At 38.3% G+C, this 15,611-nt stretch overlaps 1 protein-coding gene across 1 annotated transcript in view; it reads left to right on the top strand.

Moving 5' to 3' along the window:
- Positions 1–15,611, top strand: part of APC2 (APC regulator of WNT signaling pathway 2) — an 81,698-nt gene that overhangs the window by 48,852 nt on the left and 17,235 nt on the right. The window contains exons 5-8 of the mRNA XM_053700026.1: positions 3,723–3,831; positions 3,977–4,090; positions 4,610–4,693; positions 10,767–10,853. Of these exons, the coding sequence (XP_053556001.1) occupies positions 3,723–3,831; positions 3,977–4,090; positions 4,610–4,693; positions 10,767–10,853 (394 nt within the window). The remainder of the gene's footprint in view (positions 1–3,722; positions 3,832–3,976; positions 4,091–4,609; positions 4,694–10,766; positions 10,854–15,611) is intronic.

Genomic DNA, 15,611 nt, shown 5'->3' with positions numbered 1-15,611 from the left:
GAAGTCAGAGTTATGACATCAAAGCTGTAAATTAGGAAATTTTCTTATAAACCAATATCACGCCAGTGGATATAATTGACTTTCAGAACCCACATAATGTAGGTATTGTCAGCTTTTATGACAGAAACAAATACTGCATGTGTGTGACTGAATGCAATAGAAAGAGAGAATGATTAAGTAAAAATGACTGAATAGATCAAATATTCATGTAGTACCAGAAGGACACTGAACCATACAGAGAGCAGACTAAGAATGCCTGCAAAGATATCAGTAGAGAGAAGGAGGGAGCGTCAGGGAGCCATAAGCAGAACTGAGAGACAGTTAGGAACAGCTGATTTTGGAAAAGACAAAAAAAAATAATAAAAAAACATAGGCCTAGATTTCAAGTAGAGCAAAAAAAGTATTAGAGTTATTGAGCACTAACACCGCTCAAGTTAAATCAATAGCGCTCCTATTCTAGTGCTCACATTACAAGCTGAAAGTAACACTTTTTGGCTTAAGCAAAAGCCTCAGCCGTGCTAACCTAATATGGAGTTGGCATAGCATGGCCACGCTAAGCCCCTATATCCAAACAATTCTATAGGACATGCTACAAAACTCCGTTCTGGCTTTTGCTCTCACACTAACCCGAAGGTGCACTAAACCAATTGCGCTAAAGCCGAAGGGGAGTTAAGAAATACTTGAAATAGCATTGTTCTACACTCAAAAGAACATTTTATTTTTATTTTAAATCTATCTATCTAATTATCATTTATTTGTATAGCACCACAACATTCAGTAGTGCTGGGTACAGAGATAAGGATATACTATGAAAAAGATGTGGTACGATACAAATGTATAACAGACTAAACAAAATTAGTACATGAGGAGAAGGGCCCTGCTCGGAAGAACTTACAGGCTACAGCTTGAGGCTGCAGAGACATAAGGTTTGGGGTAGCCTGTCACAAGGACCTATAGGAAAAAGTAGTGGTTAAACAGACAGTTAAATAGAATAACACTCCACTTTGAGCTAAAAGCCCAAAGGCACACAGGCTGGCGCAGCCGCAATAGTTTTGCACAATAGTGGGACAGGTTGTTACAGCAGGATGGATACTGAAGTCTCACTGAGGATATGTTGTTTAAAAGTATCTGCTGAGAAACAAACAAACAATGGCAGCAGGGTCAGATAGGCAGACTATCTAAATATACGGTAAATACCAATCCAATATAGCTCCTGATAGAATAACTCCCTATGAGATAGAATCCTCAGAGTGCTTTAATGTCTTACATATGGGGTATGCTGGTAGAGTTCTTATTAATCCCTTTTTGTTCCTAGTGTTCATGAGGGGTATAAGCAGTTAGCACCAGAATAATAAAGGTTAGGCCCAGAAGTATGATAAACTGAGCAGTTCTGACTTCAATCTGCGGTCTGCTTATGCTTACATATATTTTGAGATTGTAAATCTTGGATTAGTTAGTTGATAGCGGCCAAAATGAATTGGTGTCCCTTGGTTTAGATGGATATTTATGTAGGCCTGAACATAAACTTGCCGAGGGGCTGAGGAAAAATTCTAGTGCCTGGGGCACCTTAGGAAGTCAGTTTGTATAGGGAAGGGTATATCCCAGTTCCCGGGCAGATTGATACCACTGTGTGTCTCCCAGAGATAGCCCTGGTAGGAAAGGGGGACCTCTATGTTTCTCAGAAAAGGCTACTGGTCACAGTTACTCAGTGTTTTTCACCCCCAAATGGCATGAGCAGGGATCCGGAGCCTAAGAGGTTAATCTGATGGGGCAGAACCGGATTGTAGTTCTAGTGACCCCCTGCAGTGTATGAAGGAGAGTTGTAGAGGTGGGGGAGGCTGAGGGAGGGCAGTGTGTAAGAAGTAAGGGGTCTCACCTAAGGTAGCACAGGGATGCGGCCTCCTGGGTTGTCATGCGGAGGCTGTGAGGTACTGTGAGACCGGTAGGCCAATGAGGCAAGATGGCGGCCGTTCGTGCCTTGTAGGACTGTAGGCGATGTTCCCAGATGGAGCGGCAGATATAGAGGTAGCCGGGCTTGGTGTGGGCTTCCTGGCGGCCCTCCGACACAATAGAGACAAGCTCCGCAAGGCTTCCGTGCTGGTCTTTACCTTTAGCAGGTCCGGAGAGGCTAAGGGCCACGTGGGCGCACTGGCGCAATTACGAGCAGGGCCTCACACAGGTCTCGGTCTGGCAGTTTGGGTGATGTGGCTGTACCGGAGCGGAGCCCCGACCCTCCGGTGCAGTAGTGGTGTGTAGCTGGCCTGCTTGATAGGAGGATATGCGAGGCGTACTCCCTGCACGTCCGGAGCAGGTTCCACGGCAGTCCGGTCTCAGGTTTCTGAGAACTGAGGTACAGTTATTGTCGGCCAAAGTGAGTGCCCTCGGGTATCTGGTCCTCGGAGCGGAGCCCCGACCCTCCGGAGGACAAAAGCTTGGGTGTGGAATAGCGGGTGTTGTGTATGGTAGATCTCCGTCACAAGTTGCGAGGCCCAAAAGTAAGTGAGAGGTGCTGCCAAAACACCACTGTGGAATCTCTGAGAGGTCACTTTTATGCAGGAGCACAAAGTTTAGTCAGCAAAAGTGAATTAAGTCCGTTTTAGGGGCAAATGTCACAGTATTTTGTGTACTTCTTAGCAGAGCTCCACAAACATGCGACTGTCCTGAATGGCGGTTAGCTCCGCCCCCCCTGTCACAAGGATTGTAGTAGTGAACCAGGCAGTTCAAGATTTATTTTGGTTAGGGTGAAATACAGAGAGATGGTTATCCTCACTAAATAGGTGGGTTTTTAAAGAGCGTCTGAAGCTATACAAGGTAGGAGACAGTCTGATGGAGCAGGGTAGAGCATTCCAGAGGACAGGGGGAGCACGTGAGAAGTCTTGGAGACGTGAGAGGGACATAGAGAAAAATAGAAGTAGAGAGAAGTAAGTCAAAGGTTGATCAAAGAGGATAGGTCAGGGAGTATTTGGAGATGAGAGAGGAAATATAGTTGTGAGTGAGGCTGTTGAGTGCTTTATAGGTTAGGGTTAATATTGTAAATTGTATTGTAGCGTGTATGGGGAGCAAGTGTAGAGACTGGCAGAGTGGAGCAGCTGATGTAGACTTAGGTAGATGAGTTTATCCTGTAAGTGAAGTATATTGGAATGTGAAATATGAATAACTCTTGTCAGGTTAGCACGCAAGCGATAAGGGTTAGTTTTTTTCTTCTGTGCTTTCCATTGAAGTCTATGGGTATGTAGTCCATCCTGGTTGTGAGGGACATTGAACTCCCAATCCCCTAAAGAGACTCACTTTTTCCTCTCTGTTACATGACACATGTATGTGACACAAATACACTTCAGATGAACAACACCTTTGCCAGAGGATAACACCACAAGTCGTGGCGGCTATATTTTATCATGGGTAAATCATAAGGTATAATTGGTATTTGGTGCCATGGATATATATATATATATATATATATATATATATATACAGTATATATGTGTATGTGTATATATATGTGTATGTATGTATATGTATGTATGTGTAAACAACATATGTACACATACATACACATATTACAATTGTAATCTAGGCCATAGTGGATAACTGCAAATTATCGCCCAGTAATTGCAATTAAAAGCTCTGGTAACAACATTTGTTTATGATGTCACCCAAACCCCTTGTTGGCATAATAGGGCCATATAATGTGCATATACCAATGCTGTCTCCTTTTGCTCTAGGTCTCAGTTGCAGGGGGAGACAGATAAGGAGGAGAAGGAGAAATTGTGGTATTACTCTCAACTGGAGAGTCTGTCCAAGCGCTTGGAAGAGCTCCCCTATGCAGAGACGGTGAGATGCTTAGACACTAGTATTTGTCCATCGTTATTTGTTTGTGTCTTCTTGCATGCTATAATCATACCGCCATTACTACATCCTTCTCACTATTCCAGCCCTTTCATCTCACAACTTCCTCTTTCTCATCTCCCTCTCTCAGTTCTCTTTGCAGATTGACCTCATCCGCCAGCAGCTGCAGTTTGAATCTGAGCACTTGCGCTGTCTGCTGGAGGAGAGGTTTGGGACAGCAGATGAGATGATGCAAAGAGCACAGGTAAGACCTTAGAGGATATATTGTAAGAGGTGAAATATTATGTCCCTCAGTCAGTTAAAGGGACATAAAATAAAAAATTGTTCTTTCATGATTCAGACAAAACATGTCGTTTTAAACAAGTTACCAATTAACTTCTATTATATAATTTGCTTGGTATCCTGTGCTCATATGTTAAAAAAGAACAACTAGGGAGGGTTAAGAGAAGCAAGGCACTATTGGGAACTAGCTTATGATTGGTTGCTGCACTTATATGCCTCTTGGTATTGGATCACCCAATGTGTTCAGCTAGCTCTCAGTAGTACATTGCATCCCTTTCAACTCATTTGATAACAGAAGTAAACTGGAAAGCTATTTAAAATTGTATGCTGTATCTGACATCAGGAAAGATACGTTTTATGTCCCTTTAATTATGTATCCGACATCAGGAAAGGTAAGTTTTATGTCCGTTTAATTATGTATCTGAAATCAGGAAAGATACATTTTATGTCCCTTTAATGATGTCTCTGACCTCTCAATCAGATTCGGGCTTCCCGTGTGGAGCAGATTGAGAAGCAACTGGAGGAGATACAGAAAACAGTGGGCAAGGAGCTGCAAACCATAGAGGTAAATTACCGATGTAACAGAGCGATATTACATTTATAGAAAAAATGCAACAGCCCCTCAGGCTTAATTATATATTGTTAGACATCAGATGTTTTTATCTTTAGTTCAATAACAGTGTAAAGAGATATTTTAACGGGATATGGAAGTCAAGTTATATTTTAATGATTCACAGGCAGTGTATACAATAGTAATAATAAAGAAAATACTATAGATCATATGATCCCCAGAGGTGCGCTAGTGCTTTAGATGAGCTGTTCTCGGATACTGTGTGTTAGCTGTACTCAATCCTCGTAGAATTGTGGCTGCACTCTCGAAAGTATTCAACGGAATACCCGGCTGTAGATGAAAAGAAAGACAAGAGAGGCGCCAACCATAAAACAGTATCGTCAGGGCAATGGACCAGGAGTCCCCCCCGTGTGCAGGATATACTCACAAGAGCGGCGGCACACGTACTATGCCTGTTGAAGCAGATCGGGACTGTTCAGAGTCGCCCGACGGACACACACAGGAGCCGGTACACGTGACTTCCGGATCTCCAATCACAGGCCACTTCACCTGTCGGGTCTGGATCGCCGATAGCTCGCTGGAAATGAATGTATTATGTCTCAACCAGGAGAGACACTGATGGTGAATATAGAATACACCGTAGCAATGATTAGCAGGCAGCAAGGTATCTCAAATAAAAAAAGGGTTTATTTGGATAAAAACAATCACAGCAACGCGTTTCTCAGCAGAATTGCCGTTTCATCAGGCTGTATCAATGAATACATAATCACACCTTTTATACCTTGCTCCACCTGTCTAAATGGGCGGATCTAACATAGAGTTCCTGTCTGACTAATCATTAACTGTTTGAAAGCTGTTCACATTTAAATACAGTGGTTGGTGGTTAAAAACCTTACATTTCTTAACTATAGTAAAAGGACATAATAGACTATCAATTGAGTCATATTATATACAATAAAAGTTAAAAACAGTAACACTATAATAGCAATATACAAAGAAAATACAATAATATATTGATATATCGATTGACTGCTACACCACTATTAATTCATATTCGTACTGATTACTACAAATATATAAGAATTTATATATATATAAAAGTCGTGTCAGCTGATGACTATGGTCTACTGACTATGAAATATGGTCTATGTGATAACATGGGAATGATCATATGAATTATTGATTAATCTTGTGAACATGTAATATATTTTACTAACGAATATACAATTTAAAATACGAGTTGGGTTAGGAATAAAGAACACACAGATAGCTGCGACATTATCATATGGGGCCTCAATGATAAGAAAATAATATATGGCAAAATACCCACTATACACTGGAATGATTCACACGATGTGGGGACAGATTAACATATATTAAAGGGACCCCAATATTATGGGGGAAAAGACATATAATATAAAAAGGACCCCAACAATAAGGGGAAAATAGACATATGGGATATAAGGCAGAAGGAAGACCCACTGGACACCCATCCTTCTCAAAAGGCTGCCAAATCTATATTTAGATTTATGCCATTTGGATGAAGAGTTCTAAGGGTATGTATCCAGTAGGTCTCCCTCTGTCTGAGTCTGGACAATCGGTTATATAAATGTGATACTGGAATGTGTTCAATGGGGCATATACTGAAGCAATCACTATTGCCATTATGATGGAGGTTGCAATGTCTAGGAACACTGTGATTTTTATAGTTCTTTTTCATGTTCCTCACATGTTCAGACCATCTAATGCTAAGACGTCTACAGGTTCTACCAACGAACTGAACCCCACATACACAGGACAGCAGATAAATTACATATTTAGATGCACATGTAATACGCCCAATTATAGAATAATGTTTCTCAGTGGTATTTGATTTGAATGTAGTTTGTTGGTGTGTGATCTTAACACAGAGTTTACATCTCCTATCTTTGCATTTATAAGATCCCACTAGTATGTTGCCCACTCGTTGGCGACTATTAAGGATTTTATGTTTGACTATCTTACTAGGAGCTAGGAGGGATTTTAAGCTGGGTGCTTTTTTATATATTATCCTTGGTTTATTGTTCACTAGACTTCCTAATATAGGATCTTTTTTAATTATACCCCAATGTTTATTGATAATTTGACGTATTCTTTTATGATTACAATTATATTCTGTAATAAATGGAGTGAAATTTTCCATCGGTTGTAATTTTTCTCTATTATTTGTCAAAAAATAATTATCCCTATTGTCTCTTTTCGCTCTTTCGTAAGCATTTTCTATAATCTGTAATGGATAATGTTTTTCCTTGAAACGTTCTTTCAATATCAAACTTTGTGTCTCATAGTCCCTCATAGTGCTACAGTTACGACAAATTCTTTTGAATTGGCCATAAGGCACATTTCGTTTCCATGGGAAATAATGGTGACTGTTAAAGTCTAGATAACTGTTACAGTCCACCATTTTAAAAAGAATACGTCAAATTATCAATAAACATTGGGGTATAATTAAAAAAGATCCTATATTAGGAAGTCTAGTGAACAATAAACCAAGGATAATATGTAAAAAAAGCACCCAGCTTAAAATCCCTCCTAGCTCCTAGTAAGATAGTCAAACATAAAATCCTTAATAGACATTGCAACCTCCATCATAATGGCAATAGTGATTGCTTCAGTATATGCCTCATTGAACACATTCCAGTATCACATTTATATAACCGATTGTCCAGACTCAGACAGAGGGAGACCTACTGGATACATACCCTTAGAACTCTTCATCCACTTGGCATAAATCTAAATATAGATTTGGCAGCCTTTTGAGAAGGATGGGTGTCCAGTGGGTCTTCCTTCTGCCTTATATCCCATATGTCTATTTTCCCCTTATTGTTGGGGTCCTTTTTATATTATATGTCTTTTCCCCCATAATATTGGGGTCCCTTTAATATATGTTAATCTATCCCCACATCGTGTGAATCATTCCAGTGTATAGTGGGTATTTTGCCATATATTATTTTCTTATCATTGAGGCCCCATATGATAATGTCGCAGCTATCTGTGTGTTCTTTATTCCTAACCCAACTCGTATTTTAAATTGTATATTCGTTAGTAAAATATATTACATGTTCACAAGATTAATCAATAATTCATATGATCATTCCCATGTTATCACATAGACCATATTTCATAGTCAGTAGACCATAGTCATCAGCTGACACGACTTTTATATATATATATAAATTCTTATATATTTGTAGTAATCAGTACGAATATGAATTAATAGTGGTGTAGCAGTCAATCGATATATCAATATATTATTGTATTTTCTTTGTATATTGCTATTATAGTGTTACTGTTTTTAACTTTTATTGTATATAATATGTATCAATTGATAGTCTATTATGTCCTTTTACTATAGTTAAGAAATGTAAGGGTTTTAACCACCAACCACTGTATTTAAATGTGAACAGCTTTCAAACAGTTAATGATTAGTCAGACAGGAACTCTATGTTAGATCCGCCCATTTAGACAGGTGTAGCAAGGTATAAAAGGTGTGATTATGTATTCATTGATACAGCCTGATGAAACAGCAATTCTGCTGAGAAACGCGTTGCTGTGATTGTTTTTATCCAAATAAACCCTTTTTTTATTTGAGATACCTTGCTGCCTGCTAATCATTGCTACGGTGTATTCTATATTCACCATCAGTGTCTCTCCTGGTTGAGACATAATACATTCATTTCCAGCGAGCTATCGGCGATCCGGACCCGACAGGTGAAGTGGCCTGTGATTGGAGATCCGGAAGTCACGTGTACCGGCTCCTGTGTGTGTCCGTCGGGCGACTCTGAACAGTCCCGATCTGCTTCAACAGGCATAGTACGTGTGCCGCCGCTCTTGTGAGTATATCCTGCACACGGGGGGGGGGCTCCTGGTCCATTGTCCTGACGATACTGTTTTATGGTTGGCGCCTCTCTTGTCTTTCTTTTCATCAATAGTAATAATAAAAACTTTCCAATATTTATTATAATTATTAAAAATGATTATACATACTGTGTATATATATATATATATATATATATATATATATATCCTATATTATAAAAGACAAGAGTTTGTCTGAAGCCGTCATGCGCAGTTCAGACAAACTCTTGCAGCTGATCGCACGCGCACCCACCCGGCAGCACAGCTGATCAGTGAAACAAAGCAGCGCGAGGACCGGCAAGGAGAGAGAGAGAGGAGAGAGAGGAGAGAGAGAGAGAAGAGAGAGATGAGAGAGAGAGAGAGAGAGAGAGAGAGAGAGGAGAGAGAGAGAGAGAGAGAGAGAGAGAGAGAGAGAAACACAACACGGCCCGTGTGAACGGGCTTTAGGACTAGTATATATATATAAACAGACGTAGAAAGGAACGGCACACTCCAACAAGTATACACCCTGGTGCACTGCTATACAATGTATACAAGAACAGTCACAAGGATCCCACGCATCGCAACTGCGTATAAAGAACACCAAAGCAGGCACATGAAACAGGGATTTGTATCCAATAAGCTTTTAATGGCAATGCAGATTGGGCTTTTCTGCATTTCCATTAAAAGCTTATTGGATACAAATCCCTGTTTCATGTGCCTGCTTTGGCGTTCTCTATACGCAGTTGTGATGCGTGGGATCCTTGTGACTGTTCATATATATATATATATATATATATTCCATGGACTATTTGGTTTTGTTTACAGTATGTATAATAATTTTTAATAATTATTATTAATATTTTTAATTATTTTATATTTAATATTTCAATAATGCGCTTATAATTTTTCATGTGCGCTAACCCGACACCTAAATCATGAACCCTGAAGTGTGTTATGCATATTTTACATTCCTATGTTCTTCATATAGAATTTTTTTAATTTGTATTATTAAATATATATTTCTATATATATCTGATAATGTTACTGTAAAATAGATACCTATACGTATAGAAATAGATATACAGATATATATATATATATGTATATATATATATTTACTATAAAAATTACATTATCCTGTAAGTGAAATACATTGGAATGTGAAATATGAATAATTCTTGTCGGGTTAGCACGCAAGCGATAGGTGTTAGTTTTTTTTCTTCTGTGCTTTCCATTGAAGTCTATTGAGAAAACATAAAGTTGCGATATTCTAAGTCCTTTGGTTAGCGCACGTCAGGTTTCGCTCATGCTACAACTTTTTACTTTGAACTTGTAATATGCATGCTACCCGAAGCGTGCTAAACAATTACTTGTAGTAAAGTTTATGCTTGACCAGGCGCGCTAAGTCGCGCTCCACATGTAATCTAGCCCTCAATGTTTAATTTTTTTACTTCCATCTGACATTAACAAATTCACAGTTTATCTGTTTGATGCTCATATAGGTAAAATGCAACACAAACATGAAAACAGTCTTCCTTTTTTAATTAGTTAATCATTGTTAAAGGGCCGCTAAACCCAAAATCTTTCTTTCATGATTCAGATAGAACATACAAATTTAAACAACATTACAATTTACTTCTATTATTTATTTTGCTTCATTTTTTAGATATCCTTAGTTGAAGAAAAAGCAATGCACATGGTGAGCCAATCGAGGCTTCTATGTGCAGCAACCAATCAGCAGCTACTGAGCATATCTAGATATGCTTTTCAGCAAAGAATATCAAGAGAATAAAACAAATTAGATAATAGAAGTAAATTAGAAAGATGTTTAGAATTGCATTCTCTTTCTAAATCATGAAAGAAAAAAATGTGGGTTTCATGTCTTTTTAAGCTTGCAAAGGATCTTCCTAGGAAATGAGGTTTCTGTATTTATTGTATGTTTTGCCCAGTGTCAAATAATTTGACATGTCCAGTGCTATGGTGATAAGTCAGACTTTGTTTCTTCTTCTATTAAAACATACATGAATGTATTGACTCATTTTTGTTCCCAAACAAAAACTTAGGACCTCCTACAAGGAGCAATTCACTGTAGATATAATTATCACTGAATGCTCCACCATAGAGTAAAATAAAATGTTTCAGGACACAATGTCTAAGGTTTTTCATTCTCATGTATTCTTTTTCACAGCTGAGTGAGAATTTAGAATATTCAGAAAGACCAAATGCAGAGAATATCACCCAAACTGAGGAAAGTACAGGGCAGCCAGAAAACAAGGTAAAACAAATCAGGATCATTTATATGTTTTTTTCTGTATAGGAGAGGAACAATTTATGTATAAAAGAAAAAAGAGGAAAAGCCTTGAATGATGGGTAATATTTGCTGTGGGACAATGAGCCAAATTCTCCAATGCTTATCCTTCAGTCATGATTCTCTAAAAAAAATCTGTTAGTGCTATGAGCATTTGCATCCACAGAGATATTTCCAGCATGAGGGAATAAACAATAAAAAGCAACAGGAGAAATTTCTTTGCTGCACACATAGAGGCCGAATTATCAAGCCGTCAACTATGCTGCATTCAACGGCACCAATACGCTCGCCTAACATCGCGGCCGCGGACCTGAATACGCTCTCCTTATTTATATGATGTCAAAAAGCCGTGCACCAAGTACGGGGCGATGAGCAGTGGACTGTTGTTAACTAACAGTCATCAATCTCGCTGCTATTCGGATTTTTCCCAACTTTATTTATACCCTGTCACTAAACCCCGCCACTATACTAAAATGTTTAACCCCTATCCCCCCGCTCCTGGACCCCTCCGTAACTAAATAAATTATTAACCCCTAAACCCCTGGCCTCCCACATCACTACCACTTACTAAACCTATTAACCCCTAAACCGCCAGCCCCCCACATCGCCATAAACTAAATTAAGCTATTAACCCCTAAACCTAACAACCTGCTAACTTTACATTAAATATTAACTCATCCCTATCTTATAATAAATTTAAACTTACCTTTAGAATTAAAATAAACTATATTAAACTATTAATTCACCTACCCTATTATACTAAAATTAAATTAAACTATATTAAACTATTAATTAACCTACCCTATTATACTACAATTACATTAAACTATATTAAACTATTAATTAACCTACCCTAACTATTATACTAAAATTACATTAAATTAAATATATTACATTTCTAAAAACCTAACCCTACTCAAGTTATTTCAATCAACTATAAAGAATTACTAAGTTACAAAAAAATAACAACTAAGTTACGCAAAATAAAAAACACTAAGTTACACAAAATAAAAAATAAATGATCAAATATTTAAACTAATTACACCTAATCTAATAGCCCTATCAAAATAAAAAAGCCCCCCCAAAATAAAAAAAATCCTAGCCTACAATACACTACCAATGGCCCTTAAAAGGGCCTTTTGCGGGGCATTGCCCCAAAGAAATCAGCTCTTTTACCTGTAAAATAAAATACAAACACCGCCAACAGTAAAACCCACCACCCACACAACCAAACCCCCTAAATAAAAACCTATCTAAAAAACCTAAACTCCCCATTGCCCTGAAAGGGGCATTTGGATAGGCATTGCCCTTAAAAGGGCATTTAGCTCTTTTTCAGCCCAAAGTCTCTAACATAAAATTAAAACCCACCCAATAAACCCTTAAAAAAAACTAACACTAACTCCCGAAGATCTACTTACAGTTTTTTTCGAAGACCGGACATCCATCCTCATCCAAGCGGCAGAAGACCTCAGCGAAGCCAGCAGAAGTCTTCATCCAAGCGGGCAGAAGTCTTCATCCAGACAGCATCTTCTATCTTCATCCATCCGGCGCAGAGTGGCTCCATCTTCAAGACATCTGGCGCGGAGCATCCTCTTCTTCCGACGTCTCTTGCAGAATGAAGTTTCCTTTAAATGACATCATCCAAGATGGTGTCTCTTACATTCCGATTGGCTGATAGAATTCTTTCAGCCAATCGAAATTAAAGGGAAAAAATCCTATTGGCTGTTGCAATCAGCCAATAGGATTAAGCTTTCATCCTATTGGCTGCTCCAATCAGCCAATAGGATTGAGCTTGCATTCTATTGGCTATTCCAATCAGCCAATATAATGCAAGCTCAATCCTATTGGCTGATTGGATCAGCCAATAGGATTGAAGCTGATTGCTAGGGTTAGACTTAGGGTTAGGTTTAGGGGTTAATATATTTATTTAGTGTTAGTGATGTAGGAGGCCAGAGGTTTAGGGGTTAATAACTTTAGTATAGTGGCGGCGGCGATGTTGGGGGTGGCAGATTAGGGGTTAATAAGTGTAGGTAGGTGGAGGCGAAGTCAGGGGCAGCAGATTAGGGGTGTTTAGACTCCCGGTTTATGTTAGGGTGTTAGGTTTAAACATACATTTTCTTTCCCCATAGGAATCAATGGGGCTGCGTTACGGAGCTTTACGCTCCTTTATTGCAGGTGTTAGGCTTTTTTTTAGCCGGCTCTCTCCATTGATGTCTATGGGGAACTCGTGCACGAGCACGTAAAACCAGCTCAAAGCAGCACTGGTATTTGTGTGCGGTATGGAGCTCAACGCTGCCATATTGCCCGCAAATGCAGGTTTTGGAAAACCTGTAATAGCAGCGCTATTAAAGGTGAGCGGTGGAAATAACTTGCAAGTTATTACCGAGCCGTTCATAATGCAAAACTCGTAATCTGGCCGTCTGGTAGCTATATTGTTGCTATATACTGTGGGAATCCTCCCATCCTTGTAGAGATTCCTGGAAACAAACATGAAATGCTAGGGCTTATATTTAACTAGAACCCTGTCTTAACCTATTCTATAGGATACTTAAAGGGACACTGAGCCCAAATTTTTTCTTTCATGACTCAGAAAGAGCATGCAATTTTAAGCAACTTTCTAATTTACTCCTATTATCAGTTTTTCTTCATTCTCTTGCTATCTTTATTTGAAAAGCAAGAAATGTAAGTTTAGAAGCCGGTCCAGTTTTGGTCCACAACCTGGGTTGTCCTTGCTGATTGGACAGCACCAATAAACAAGTGCTGTCCAGTGTCTGAACCAAAAAAGGCTGACGCCTTAGCTTAGATGACTTCTTTTTCAAATAAAGATACCAAGAGAATGAAGAAAAATTGATAATAGGAGTAAAATAGAAAGTTGCTTACAATTGCATGCTCTATCTGAATCATGAAAGAAAAAATTTGGGTTTAGTGTCCCTGAGTCCTGCAGATTGCAATCACTTTATTATGCACATTACTTTTATACTGCGTCTCTGTTAAAGTAGTCCATAAGACCTTCATATCTGCATTTTTAGGGTTTCTGTGCAGTTTATTCCCTCATCTCATACCTGAGGCTGTGTGTATTGGGGAATACCCAGGGGCTGTCATTTTTAGCCTGTGTCCACATATGCCGAAGGAAATGAAACCTACATTTTTTTCTTTCATGATTCAGATAGAGCATGCAGTTTTAGGCAACTTTCTAATTTACTCCTATTATCATTTTTTCTTCGTTCTCTTGGTATCTTTATTTGAAAAGCAGGAATGTAAGTTTAGGTGCCGGCCCATTTTTGATTCAGCACCTGAGTAGCTTGATGATTTTTGGCTAAATGAAAAAATTGCATGCTCTATCTGAATCATGAAAGAAAAAAATTTGGGTTTCATATCACTTTAATCTAAATATCATTTTGGCCCATGACACCTGTAGCTGACTAAAAAGGAAGTTGTGGCCCCCTAATTACTCAAGATTCTGCAAGCCTCTTCCCCTTATTAAGGAATGAAGACTAGATGCTATTGTTTGCATGGTTGTAATACAGGCCCATAGCACCTGGTTGGCATGTAATATCCATTCGGATTCATATGTGTAGTGTTTTTTTGGTATTCCCTTTTATTTGAGTTCAGTGTACTTGTGTCAGTGGGTTATGCAAGCTCTTGCTATGGACCAGTGATAGGAAGACAGCTTGGTAGCCATTTAACTATTGACTCAAACTGTATGAGACTAACATATGGGAGGGTTGGGTTCTGATAGATAATGTTGGTTTCTTCTTGACACAAGCATATAACCATTATCCCTATATTTATAAAAATATTGTGTTTTCTGTGTGGGAGAGGGGTGTAAGTATACCTAAGTATTGGTAGACTGCACCTGTAATACAAAGCTAACATTTATAAATAATGTAGTCTTTAATATATATGTATAATTGTAGGAGTATTTAAATGTCAGAATTTTAGAATTCTTGTAATGAGCATGAAATAAATACTTCTGATTGGTTAGGATGCGGGGTCCATTACATTTAATCCAAGAGCAGCTTCCCTTTGATAATGATTTATTTTCATAGGCAGTATACTTAAAAAGTGTGATTACCTGATTATAACTAGCTCATATGTGATTAAAGGGATGCTGAACCCAAATGTTTTTCTTTCGTGATTCAGAAAGAGCATGCAATTTTAAGCAAATTTCTAATTTACTCCTATTATCAAATTTTCTTTGTTCTCTTGCTATCTTTATTTGAAAAAGAAGGCATCTAAGTTTTTTTGGGTTCAGTACTCTGGACAGCATGTTTTTATTGGTGGATAAATGTATCCACCAATCAGCAAGGACAACCCAGGTTGTTCACCAAAAATGGGCCGGCATATTAACTTACAATTATGCATTTCAAATAAAGATACCAAGAGAATAAAGAAAATTTGATAATAGGAGTAAATTAGAAAGTTGCTTAAAATTTCATGCTCTATCTGAATCACGAAAGAAAAAAATTGGGTTCAGTGTCCCTTTAAAGCAATTTGTTAAAAAATGAAATGATCTAAAGTGACTGTACCTTCAATTACTAATGTAAAATAACTGAATCACGAAAGAAAAATCTTGGGTTCAGTGTCCCTTTAAGTTCTAGACTGAAATAGATAATGGTACAATATATCATGAATAATGCATAACACACATACACTATTTTCAGGTAACATTTGCAGAAGTGTTTTTTGGTTACATAGCAACTAAAGACCCTGACACAGGGCATT

Source organism: Bombina bombina, chromosome 2 (assembly GCF_027579735.1).
Source record: "Bombina bombina isolate aBomBom1 chromosome 2, aBomBom1.pri, whole genome shotgun sequence".
Taxonomy (NCBI): domain Eukaryota; kingdom Metazoa; phylum Chordata; class Amphibia; order Anura; family Bombinatoridae; genus Bombina; species Bombina bombina.
Note: the sequence above shows the minus strand (reverse complement) of the source record. Positions and strands in the feature narration are given on the sequence as shown.